The 13,245-nt window shown below is 40.2% G+C and overlaps 1 protein-coding gene across 1 annotated transcript in view; it reads left to right on the plus strand.

Moving 5' to 3' along the window:
• The window catches only part of b4galnt3b (beta-1,4-N-acetyl-galactosaminyl transferase 3b), a 181,646-nt gene that overhangs the window by 141,013 nt on the left and 27,388 nt on the right, over positions 1-13,245 (plus strand). The window contains exons 15-17 of the mRNA XM_059978156.1: positions 1,138-1,436; positions 3,121-3,274; positions 4,349-4,421. Of these exons, the coding sequence (XP_059834139.1) occupies positions 1,138-1,436; positions 3,121-3,274; positions 4,349-4,421 (526 nt within the window). The remainder of the gene's footprint in view (positions 1-1,137; positions 1,437-3,120; positions 3,275-4,348; positions 4,422-13,245) is intronic.

Consider the following 13,245-nt stretch of genomic DNA (forward strand, 5'->3'; position numbering starts at 1 on the left):
ACAATCTGAATTATATTAAGTGTATGTGTATGTATAAATATAAATTAGTTAAATTAAAATAAGTAGTGCAAATAAAAAATAAAAATATGGTGAGGTAGTGTTCATGGGTTCAAAATCCATTTAGAAATCAGATGGCAGAGGGAAAGAAGCTGTTTCTGAATTGCTGAGTGTGTGTCTTCAGGCTTCTATACCTCCTTCTCAATGGGAACAGCTTGACGAGGACATGTCCTGGGGTGATGGGGGTCCTTAATGAGGGACAAAACCTTCCCAGGGCACCGCTCCTTGATTCTTGGATACTATGGCTAGTATTCATGATGGAGCTGACTAATTTTACAAGGTTCTGCAACTTACTTTGATCTTGTGCAGATGGTGAGCAGCCAGTCAGAAGGCTCTCTGCAATACATTTGTAGAAGTTTCCAAGTGTTTTAGTTGACAAACCAAATCTCCTCAAGCGCCTATTGAAATATAGTCATTGGAACACTAATTGGGATGAGTGTTGATGGACTGAACATTGACCAAGAGCAGTGACAGGGCAAGGTTGTCCTACTGTGTTTGGGAAGGATTATTGGATAATACTTCAGTTCTGACCAGTTGCAAAATGTACTTGAGTTGGACATAGAGCAGAGCCTTCATTTTGATCTAAGTATTTGTTCCATCTAGTGAAGTTTGTGATTGACTAATTCAGTCTCTACGGACTATAGACTGGATCATGTGATGTAGATCTGAGTACTTTTGTGAAGCAGTAAACCTAGAATCACTGCAGGTGTGTTGCTATGAGTCAAAGTAAACTCGGAAAAGAGATCCACTATTGTATAATAATAAAGATAATCAGTGATTAATCTGAATGTGAGGTTTCCAGTTACTCATTAAGGAGATCATCAGATGGGCTGCCCAGACCACCTATAAAAACGTTCCATGCAATATGCTGGTCTCTTGTGTTGAATATTTGCAAGCAGCACGATGGAAAAAAGTACAAGTCTCATTTTAACCTCCAGTGTTTGTTTTGCCTGCCCAGTAAGATGTAAAGTAGCCTTCAGTTTAAATATTTAATAGTGTTTTAGGGTATACAGTCGAATAGAACAAATAGAGCATGTTTACAGTGTTTGTTCTAATAACAATTTATTTATTTGGGAACAGAATATATTCACTTCATAAAATAGTCAACATTGAGAAGCGCCTCGACAGTCTGCGTGGAAGTCGATACCTTCTAGAGCTTGAGTTGTTACTGAATCAAAAAACAGTTGTGCGACTATCAGAGTACATTTATAACCTCAACGGGAACAGCTACCACATGAACAGTGATGATGAACGCAGGATGAAAAATGTATACCGGCAGGGAGGCCGAAATTTCAGAGAAAATCAAGAGAAGATTTTTTTATGTACCCCAATTGGATTCAGCTGGCAGCGCAATGCTATGGTACACTTCATAGTTCCAGGTAAAAGTTGCATCCTTACCTGGACGTTTAGTGGAACAGCTATTTATTATAATACGTACAATTTGTTATAAATTACTATCAATTGCGCAGTTATACAGAGACATTACGTAAAGATTTTTACTCCTCATGCATATGAAGGATGTAAGTAATAAAGTCAGTTCATTTCAGCTGTTTTAAGAAGCAATTGGCAAGTTCTAGAAGTCATATTTGAGGGGATAAGCTTTTATCAGCTAAATAAGAATTAACTGAGCTAACTCTAAGTAGCATGGAATTAAGTCTTTCAGCCCAGCTGGTGCATGCCCGATCAAGGTGCCCCGTCCGAGCTAGTCCCATTGCCAGTGTTTGCTGCGTAACCTTTTAAACCTTTCCAATCTATGTACCTGTCCAACTGTCTTTTAGAAGTTGTTACTGTCTGTCTCAACCTCTTTGTCTGGCAGCTAATTCCACATAGATACCCTTTTTGTAAAAAGTTGCCCCTCAACTTTTTCAGCCTTTCCCCTCTAACCTTAAATCTATACCCTCCTAGTTCTTGATTCTCAGACTCTGGGGGGAGCATTCGCTCTGTCTGTGCCTCTCAGGATTTTATGCACCTCCATACCGTTACCTGTCAGTTTCTTATGCTCTAAAAGAAGAAAGTTGTAGCCTTTCCAACCACTCGCTGTAACCGTAAGACCAAAAGATATAAAGCAGGATTATGCCATTCAGCCCATCAAGTCTGCTCTGACATTCCTTCATGGCTGATTTATTATCCCACTCAACCCCATTCTCCTGCTTTTTCCTCTGTAACCTTTGACATCCTGACTTAGTTTTACTTAGTATCTCCAGTCCTGGCAGCATCCTTGTAAATCTTTTCTGCACTCTGCAGTTTAACAATATTGTTTCTAAGGCAGAGTGACCAAAGCTGAACACAGTCCTCCAAGTGCAGCCTTGCCAGCATCCTTTACAACTGCACCATGACCTCCCAACTTTTGTACTCAATGCCCTGATTAAATAAATAATTCAGTTAAACACTGAATACTGGAACACTAAGCCATTGTGCATGGCTATAACTCCGCATTCTTCATAATTTCGTGTTTCATAGTTTGTTGAGATTTGTCCTATTATTTATTTCACGTCCAGAATAAATGCCAACATTTTTGGTGAGGTTAATATTGCATATGCATACTCCTTATGTGCTGTTGTTTTAGCTTGTTAATTTTGTATTAATCAATTGCAATATACTGTACTTAGCTGGATACCCAATCAGTCCCATAAATTATTTACACATCCAAACAAGATTCGTTGACAGTTTGGATATGTCTTTTAACTTAATAGGTAGAAATGTAATACAAGAACTGTATAATGACACTACACTTATTATTCAGTGTCTGGTTTCCCCAGCTCATAATCCATTGTAATAATGGAAGTAAATTTTCGAGAGCTCTGTCGTGCAGTGTTGTCCAAAATCAGAATCAGCCATTCAAAAAAGATCTGTGGTACAAGGTTGTTTATGGAACAATATCAATCCTAATATTTCTAATAGATATTGCCCTTGAGGAAAAATATGTGTGATCTTTCAGTGATCCTTTGTTGATATGTACACAACAGCTTATATGGTTAGTGAATAAGAAGGGGATTGGAGAAGTGAATGTGCCTGTCTACAGAAGTATGTACATTGCTGGTCATTTCAATATTCTTCCTACAGTCAAAAACCAAGCTCGATGGGTACAGCAATTTATCTTTGATATGGAGGAGTTGTATGCAGTCACTGGAGATGAATATTTCGATGTCATCATCACTGATTACAGCAGCACAGACATGGACGTTGAAAGAGCTTTGAAAAACAGCATGTTGACCAGGTTTCTCGTTCTTCATTAACATTACAACTTATTGTGTTGAAGGCTGGATCTCGCTGACAGTCAATAACAACTTAAGCAGCTGCCACAGCGCAAGGAGTTTGATAGCAACATCCAATCTTGTTGAGATTCCACAGCAGTGTATTGGGGACTTGTCCCTTCTATTCTGTTCCAAGTTGCACTAGACTCAAACCAAAACTCCTTTGATTTCAATAAATCAGGAGTTAAAATTACTTGACCCTCTAACAGATATTTATTCATAGATTTTATTTTTTTGCTAACTGAAGCAGAATTGGCAAGAAGGATCTAACTTGATGTACAAAATGATCCTTCAGTTTATGGATATGCTTTTTGAATTTAAGTTTTTATGACTAATATAACAAAATTAGTTTTTGACCTCTGTCAACACAGAAGAGAAACTGAATTACCACTATTGACACCAGCATTCCTTATAATGAGGTTCATTCTCAATGTCATTGTGCGATTTAAAATTAATTTCGACCACAGGTATTTATGTTCCATTGGCTATTGCATTAACCATTTTGAGGCCTCCACCTTTTATTGTAACTACTCATTCATCTGTGGCTTTAATTCCAAGCATTCTCATCCGTCATGAAGTGAGAGTATTTTTCAACATTATCAGTTTGTCTTTGGAGCACGTAGCCACTCCTTGTGTGATGGAAGTTCTTTATAGTAACAGGCCCGACACGAACTAAATTCAAATTGAGTCGCTTCTTGCTCTAGGTCCATGGTGATGTTTTTGAAAAGTTGGTCTCATTTCCTGAACCATTGGCAGTGTCACAGAGCTGCAAGGGGAAGCTGCAGGGACTCTCCACAGAGATAGGGTTTAAATGATTTCATTAGAACTTAATTTTGCATTTAACTTTTGATCTTGAGGCATACTTGATTTTAATTTTGACTCTACACATCTGGTTCGAAGGGAAATGCACTCTTCATTAATCGGAAATAGCAGCAAAACCACCCTCACCACAATGCTCCCTGAGGTCGGTACATTTTGAATCAGTGTGTTTTTAAGGGGGAATATGTCCTAACATAAGTTTAACGCTTTCTGTACAGGTATCGGTATGTGAGACTTGAAGGAAATTTTGAGCGTTCAGCTGGCCTGCAGTCGGGAGTAGATTTAATACGGGTAAGAAAGGATAACCTTGCCAAAAATTATTAAGGTATTGAATATGATGTTATTATAGCCTACTCAATTGTGAATAGACAAATGCCTTACCTGATCTCTGTAGAAATTCCTCATGTAAGGATCCTGTGAATGAGAAGTAAATGACGAGGTGAGCTAGTAGATCACCACTTCTCTCCCAAAAGTGGAACATACAATGTCTTGGACAATTTTCATCTGTTATCAAATTAGACCTGTTGCAGCAAGGCTCAGTAGTAATTCAGTTTTAGATTGAGTATAAAAACGTTTTCTGTTCCATATTAAGCATTGTTTTCTGTTTGTGGGCTATCCTATTATCCTTGCACTTTTCTCCAGTGTTAACTGAGTACTCTTAGCAATGAACTGAGAAATCAATAATTAAATACAGCACTAAGTGTGCTATTATCAACCACTTTTGGAATTCTGATGCCATCAAAACATATCCTTTCAAATTAAGTTCATCACTTGTAAAGTAGTTATCGCTATTTCAAACTAAATTTCCTTAATGGAATTGTTTTGATGATTGGATTGGCATTTTGCATTGATTAAATTTTGACTTTTTTGAATGGAGATATTGTTGATGATTCTTCTACAAATGACTGCAATTGGAGCCAATTATGAGACCAACTCCAGCTGATGTTTTCTCCCACACAAGAGAGAATTCAGAGAGGTGGGAAGGAAGCTGAAAAGCAGAACGTCCAGGGTAGTAATCTCAGGATTGCTGCCTGTGCCGTGTGCTAATGAACGCAAGATTAACATGATCAGGCATATTAATGCGTGGCTGAGAGACTGGTGTAGGGGGCAGGGCTTCGGGTTCCTGGATCACTGGGGCCTCTTCTGGGGGAGGTATGACCTGCACAAAAAGGACAGGAAAATTGCAAATGTTACTCCGCTATTTAAGAAGGGTGGGAGGCAGCAGAAAGGAAACTATAGACACGTTAGCCTGGCATCAGTGGTTGGGAAGTTGTTGGAATTGGTTGCGAGGGATGAGATTATAGAGTACCTGGAGGCACGTGACAAGGTAGGCTAAAGCCAGCATGGTTTCCTGAAAGGAAAATCCTGCCTGACTAACCTACTGCAATTCTTTGAGGAAATTACAAACAGGGTAGACAAAGGAGATGCAATAGACGTGGTGTACTCAGATTTTCAGAAGGCCTTTGACAAGGTACCGCACATGAGGCTGCTTAGCAAGATAAGAGCCCATGGAATTACAGAGATGTTACTAGTGTGGGTGGAGCATAGGCTGATCGGCAGAAAACAGAGAGTGGGAATAAAGGGATCCTATTCTGGCTGGCTGCAGGTTACCAGTAAAGTTCCACAGGGGTCGGTGTTGGGACCACTGCTTTTTATGATGTATGTCAATGGTTTGAACTATAGGGTTAATGGATTTGTGACTAAATTTGCCGATGATACAAAGATAGGTGGAGGAGTGGGTAGTGTTGAGGAAACAGAGAGCCTGCAGAGAGACTTAGATAGTTTAGGGGAATAGGCAAAGAAGTGGAATGAAATACAATGTTGGAAAGTGTATGGTCATGCACTTTGGTGGAAGAAATAAACTGGCAGACTATTATTTAGATGAGGAGAGGATTCAAAATGCAGAGATGGAAAGGGACTTGGGAGTGCTTGTGCAGGATACCCTAAAGGTTAATCTCCAGGTTGAGTCGGTGGAGAAGAAGGCAATTGCAATGTTGGCATTCATTTCTAGAAGTATAGAATGTAAGAGCAGGGATGTGATGTTGAGGCTCTGTAAGGCACTCGTGAGATCACACTTGGAGTATTGTGTGCAGTTTTGGGCTCCTTATTTTTGAAAGGATATTCTGACATTGGAGAGGGTTCAGAGAAGATTCATGAGAATGATTCCAGGAATGAAAGGGTTACTGTATGAGGAACGCCTGACAGCTCTTGGGTTGTATTCTCTGGAGTTCAGGAGAATGAGGGGGGATCTCATAGAAACATTCCGAATGTTAAAAGGCCTGAACAGATTAGATATGGCAGTTATTTCCCATGGTAGGGGAGTCTAGGACAAGAGCGCACAACTTCAGGATTGAAGGATTTGCTTTTAGAGCAGAGATGTGGAGAAATTACTTCAGTCAGAGGGTGGTAAATCTGTGGAATGTGTTGCCATGAGTGGCTGTGGAGGCCAAGTCATTGGGTGCATTTAAGGCAGAAGTAGATAGGTTCTTGCTTAGCCAGGGCAATAAAGAGTATGGGGAGAAGGCAGAGGAGTGGGGATGACTGGAAGAATTGGATCGGCCCATGATTGGATGGTGGAGCAGACTTGATGGGCTGAATGGCCTACTTCTGCTCCTACATCTTACAGTCTTATGATGAGAAACTTTTGAAAACCAACAGAAAACAACCTTAAAAGAACACAAGGTGAGAAAAGATGAAATATGAAACTGAGCTAGCCAAAGAGGAAAACAAATGTTTTTTTCAGATACTATATATAAAGGGTAAAAGAGAAGTGAGAATGGATATTGGACTACTGGAGAGGTAGTCATCGTCTTCATCATCATCATGTGCTGTAATGTTTGACGTGGTCTTATCCCTGACCATGATTGTTCTTGGCAAATTTTTCTGCAGAAGTGGTTTGTCATTGTCGTCTTCTGGGCAGTATCTTTACAGGATGGGTGACCTCAGTCATTATCAGTGCTCTTAAAGAGATTATCTACCTGGTGTCCGTGGTGGCATAACCAGGGCTTGTGATATGCAGGTGGTTAAGCAGGTGCTACACCCTGCCCAATGGTGACCTGCAGGCTAGTGGAGGGAAGGAGCTCCTTACACCTCCTCTAGTAAAGAGGTACTAATAGGAGACAAAGGAATGGCAAATGAATGTTGTAAACATTTGGCATCAATCTTCATTCTGGATGACACTAGCAGTATGCCAGAAATTCAAAAGTGTCGGAGCACAAGTGAGTATAGTTGCTACTACTCAGGAGAAGGTCCTTAGGAAGCTTAAAGGTCTGAAGATAGCCAAATTATCTGGACCAGATGGACTGCACCCTAGGATTCTGAAGGAGGTACCTGAAGAGACTGTGGAGGCATTAGTAATGATCTTTCAAGAATCACTAGATCCTGGAATGGTTTCGAAGGACGGGAAAATTGGAAATGTCACTCTGCTCCTTTTAAGAAGGGAGGGAGGCAGAAGAAAGAAAATCATAGGCCAGTGCCTGATATCAGTTATTGGGAAAATGTAGCAGCCCATGTTTATAGATAATGTTTTGGGGTACCTGGATAAAGCAGGCCAAAGTCAGCATGGTTTCCTTAAGGGGAAATCTTACCTGACTAATCTGTTGGAATTGTTTGAGGAAATAACAGGCAGATGGACAAAGGGGAGTCGGTGGATTTTCAGACTTGGGATTAACAGAGTTACAATCCTCAATGAGTTTGACATAAATTACTCCTTAATACTGCTGCTGCCAGCTTTCTGGGAAAAAGTTACAGGAGCTGTAAGCCACAGCTGTGTCGGGAATGCTAAACCATGAGTTTTGGAGTGAATCAGAGAGCATTTCATTTGCATGGGACTGCCCAAGCACTTGGACTGCTATGAGAACCTGTCTGAGAGCTTATTTACTTGTGTTGCTGGAACTTTACCATGAGGAGACAAATAACTTAATAATGGATCCATTTTGTTGTAACTGGTATGTTTCTTCACCATCTGCTAGTCCAGTGTGTTGCTTTGCTGGACCTGGATGATTTACTTTAGATGTTATGCCACACTTACGCAAAGGAACACTAAAGTACTCTAACTCAGGAGCCCAGACTTGCTCCTCCAAATTATTTTGTAGACTCCCACCAATACAGTTGAAGGAGCATTGCTGAAACTGCTGTTCTCTTTCAGGAAACTGCGTGATGAATCAGGGCAGACTGTGTTCTGTTCTGGATAAAACATTGTTTACAGTTGCAAAGCAGGCTAGTGCCGTAGACACTGGGCAACAGCCAGTCTTGTATTGAAAACTTGCTGCCTAAATTAAATAGACTGACTCCCATACTGTGTTGGTGCTTCATGCTTAATTTTTATTGCTTGTTAACGATGAAGTGATTAAGACAAATATGGCCCTTTGTTGAGTAATCTATTGATTGTTTTAGCAATAAAAAATATTAACCTATGAATCAAGGTGCAAGGTATAAATTTGACAGGAGTCCAGAAATAAGATCTTATCTGGTGCGAGTGCATGTGCAAGCTATGTAAGTATCAACTGCAGGCATGCAATTGACATCCCAGAGGACAAATACCATCATAACTTCTGACAAATTCCATTTAACAGATGCCAGCACTGTATAAACCTGATGTTGTAGTATTGCCACATTAATGTCATCGTTTGTTAGTTGCCTCTTAACTTGGCAGACTGAATATTGCAACAGTCTATTTCTAATTGCAGCCTTAGGTAGTGAAGGTGAAATTATATTTCCAAATGATGTCAATGCACATCTTGGAATTCACTTCGCAGAAGTTAGCTCATCCAAGTAACAAGTGCCTTTGTCTTTTGAAACTGTAGTCAAGGCTTTTTTTTAAATTGTTTTCAGTGACCCTCATCAGTGAAGACTGCAGCGAAAGCTCAGCTTGTTTAGTGGGAGTGAGGGTCCAGCAGGTTCTATTACTCTGAATGAGGTGGAGCTGTACTTGCAGAGCCCAGTGACGAGGAACTATCCTTCAGCGTCTGTGGAGCTGTAGAATTTGCATCCTGCCTTGTAGTTGGAAGAATTGACTCTCTCTCTGCAGTCAAAGAGCCAAAGTTGTTTCTGAACATTAGTAATTCCTAGGATTTTGCTGTGGGGATAATTGACATTGGTACTGCTATTAAAGATATCAAAGTTCATTATTATCGAAGTATGTATACTTTATACATAAGGGAAGTAGTAGGACTTCCATGCTACTTGGATTATTACCAGGTCTTGGGGTGGCTGATGGCTTCACCACCTGTTTCTCCCATGTCATAATGCTGCTGTATTATTAACACTGCTTGATTATTATTATACTGTTGTGTTTGTGCCCTGAGCCAATGCAATGGGATTCTCCTTTAAGTATCAGAACTTTAATGCATTCCCTAAAAGCTTATCTATTCAAGGCATCCATTCATTGGACACTGTTGTCCTCCTCCTGTTCTTCAGAAAGGACAGCATGGGGCTACACCTGTGGACTATGCCTCTCAGGCACACTCCACCAAACACCTTAATGGCCTTGTGGAAATAGTTTTACTTGCAGATTCCAGAATGGCAAGAACCTAGATTGAAGTGAGGAAAGAATTGGCCTTGGTCCAAGGGTGGCTGTCAGTTACAGTTGAAATATGCAGGGTGTGGCAGGGGACTTGGAGTGCAAGGCAGATGGCTTGCTGTCTTTAACAGTGCAGTATGTTTGGCCATTTGGCTCATTCTGAATATTCAGAACAGAATAGTCTTTTGTTTTGCTGAAGTGTTCTGAGTTCACAAGACATTAGTGTGCAGCACATGGGTGGAAGCTTTCATTCTCTGAACCTTCAGGAGGACAAACTGAATGCAACTGCTCTGTATCGGAGATATAGGAAATGAAATCCGATTTCCTTGAGTAAGGTCTGTAATGAACTGTGCTATGTAGTGTGCTGCAAATTTGGGAACTGAATTTATCAATTAGGCTATGGCTGGACTCACCCTGGAGAAGGTGACAAATCACAGTACCTTTTCCTGGAAGTTTTTTGCTCCTCGAGCATTGCTCCCAGAAATCTCCTGGGAATACATATCTCATTTGGCCTCCTCTTTGAGAGAATTCTTGATTTTGCTATCCCTTTAACTTCCAAGTGGGCTGGAGGCTCAATGTGATCAGTACTAAGCTCTCAAGCAACAGTTACCAAAAGGCTCTCATCAAAGATACTGAGCAATGGTCTTCAGGGCTGTTCAACATTTTGAGTCCACTTTTAGCTGAGTTCTGCAGCCTGCTAGTAATTGAAAGCCCCTTTAAAATAGTACAACTATAGTAGTTTCATGTTAGCTTCTTTTCATATTTTCCACAATTCCACAGTATTTCAGTTGCAGAAAGTCGCACTTAGAGAAATCATATATCACTATCCAGAAATTTGAGACACAGAAAGAAAGGACCTCATGGAATTTATATGTGTGGCGGGTGGGAAATAAAAAAAAACATTTTCTCAACTTGCTTTTCTTGACACATGCTCAATTGATGCAACTTCATGTTATGTAAAAGCACGACTGACACAGACTGTTTTCTAGGAACACAAGCCCCCTGCGATCCCTTCCCCCTCCCCTTCCTGGTACTGCATGAATAATAAGATCCGGCCTCACTTTGTGTAGACTTTGAATGAATTTAAATATGCCACTGAATGTCGCATTTTGGTTAGCATCAAATCTCATGATTAAGGAGCACAAATGGGGTTGGGAAAAGAAATGACAATTTCAGTCCATGATTTCTGTTAAGTGTTTATTAGCAGAAGGATTATTATTAGCAGGGAGGATTATTATTAAATGTTGCAATAAATAAAGGTAAGTTAGGTTTTTGTGAGCAGTGCATGTGCTGTAATATTTTATTAATTATTGAAGGAAAATATTTAATGATTCATTGTGACATTTGTCTTTGATTTAAATCAAATATTGGAATATTAGATTAACAGCAAATTGAACTCCAGTGCCTGGAAATAAGGTTGTTAGAATGAAGTCTGGTGATTCCCATTCCCCACACGGTAAATGATGGCCATGAGTCATTGGTATGAGTAGATAATGAGGAATTACTAGGCTTCTGTAAAAAGGGTTTAAAAAGAAATAGAAAGAGGCAAGGTCAGGTTTGATCCTAAGGATGAGGTTATCTAAAAGACGAATACCTAATGACACCAATGTCCGTTTCTGATGCCAAACAATCAGAAGAAAATATCGAATACAAGCGGGTAGGTTATACCTTCATCATTCAATAGGAACATAGCTAAAGATCAAAGAAAAATTTGCAGCTGCTGGGAATCTAATATTAATAACAGCAAATGCTGAAATATTCAGCAGGTGGGAAGATAAACGGGGCTAACATTTCAGGTCAAAGAGCCTTCGTGAGTACTGGAAATGAGAAAAAATAAGCTCATTAGGATGCTGGTTGAATGGGAGAAGGAGAATGTTTCTGTTTGAGTAAAAATCATTGTTAAGGTTAAGCTGAAAATAGGGCCATTTAGTCAGTAGGTGAAAAGAAGCCATTGCAGACTGAGAGCATAGACAAAACATGTAAGGGTTTTGAAATGCAGAGCAAAAAGTCATACCCAACAAATCTGGCTGGGTGCATCCTCAAATTCCTCAAAGCTGAGCTAATACCATAATTTTATGATTAATAGTATTGACAGGAGTTACGCAACCTGAAGTTGTAGAATTCATTAATGAACGCAGAAGGCTGCCATGTGCCCAGATAGATGTTGTGGTATTCTTCCAGCTTGCACTGGGCCTCGTAATGCTGGAGGAGTTGAGAGACCTGTAGGTCAGAATGGAGAGGGAATTAAAGTGGCCGACAATGGGAAGCTCGGGATCACCTCTGTGGAGTGAATGTAAGTGCTCTTCAAAGCAGTCATCCAATCTGTATTCGATTTTCCAGTGCAGTGGAGACCTCATAGTGAACAACCATTGCACTAAAGACTGGGACAAGTGCAGGTGAATTCTTCATCAGGGAAGTCTTTTTGGATTTCTGATCAGTGGGTGGGGAAGAGTTGAAAGGACATTGCCTGTGGTTGCAAAGTACAATTAGAAGGCAAGTGGCTGATAGGAATGGAAGAATGGATTAGGGAGCTGGGTCCTGAGAAGTACAGTTTGGGGAGGAAAGGGAAAAGACGTGTCTATAATGTTAAGTGCCCCATAGTTTAGTTTACTAAGTGTGACATATCTATAGTTTTGTTTTACTGGGAGTTCTTAGTTTCGTTTACTATGGGCCTCACGTGTCCCCATTTCATTTTACTGGGAGTCTGCAGTTTCATTTCTGTGAGCGTTACTTTATGACGTATGCCTATGGTATAAACGAAATGCGGACAAAATGTTGAAGAGAGAGTCGAAGGAAAAAGAGAGAGAGTGAAGACTGCAGACTTCGAGGTATTAGGGAACAGCTCACAATTGAGAAGGGTTCAGTCTAATGCTTACCCATTAACCCAAAGGATCGGGTTAATCAGTGGCACACTGCATTGTGGAGACGTGTCTGTCCTTTGTATGATCCATGGGTGTGGATTTTGTGACAGTCACTTTGTGGAATCTCTCTTTGTGAACTTCGGAACAGTATCCCTCGGCTGGGATCCTCGGTAACCGTTTCTTCATTCGTTAGCCATGGAACCTTTGGAATTCGTTGTGATCGCCTTGTTGCTGCACTGTGAATCCACAAGTCTCTTCTCTCGCCTATTTCGTGAATTACTGAGACTTTCTGAACTGCCACTTTAAGACTGTGGTTGAGTAAGATTTGTTAAGAACGGGTTCTATGTTTGACTGTTTAGGAACCATAGACACATAACACTGTTGACTTCTGTTTAAGAAAGTAGTTTATTTAATTTTCTATATTATTGAGTAGATGTTAATAAATGTAGTGGTTTTAATATTAAAACCTGACTCAATTTGTCATCTCTTGCTGCTGGTACATTATGAATTCGTAACAAAATAAGGACTGGACCCTGAGAAGTAGAGTTTGGAGAGGAAAGGAAAAGACATGTCTATAAAAGGAGTGGACCCTGGAGATACCGTTTGGGGATGAAGCTCAAGTTTAATTTTATTGCCATTTAATCATATACATGTATACTACCAAATGAAACAATATTTCCCTGGACCAAAGTGTACAACACAGTACGTATAACTCGCACGCAACACATAAAGT

Source organism: Hypanus sabinus, chromosome 8 (genome assembly GCF_030144855.1).
Source record: "Hypanus sabinus isolate sHypSab1 chromosome 8, sHypSab1.hap1, whole genome shotgun sequence".
In the NCBI taxonomy this organism is placed as follows: Eukaryota; Metazoa; Chordata; class Chondrichthyes; order Myliobatiformes; family Dasyatidae; genus Hypanus; species Hypanus sabinus.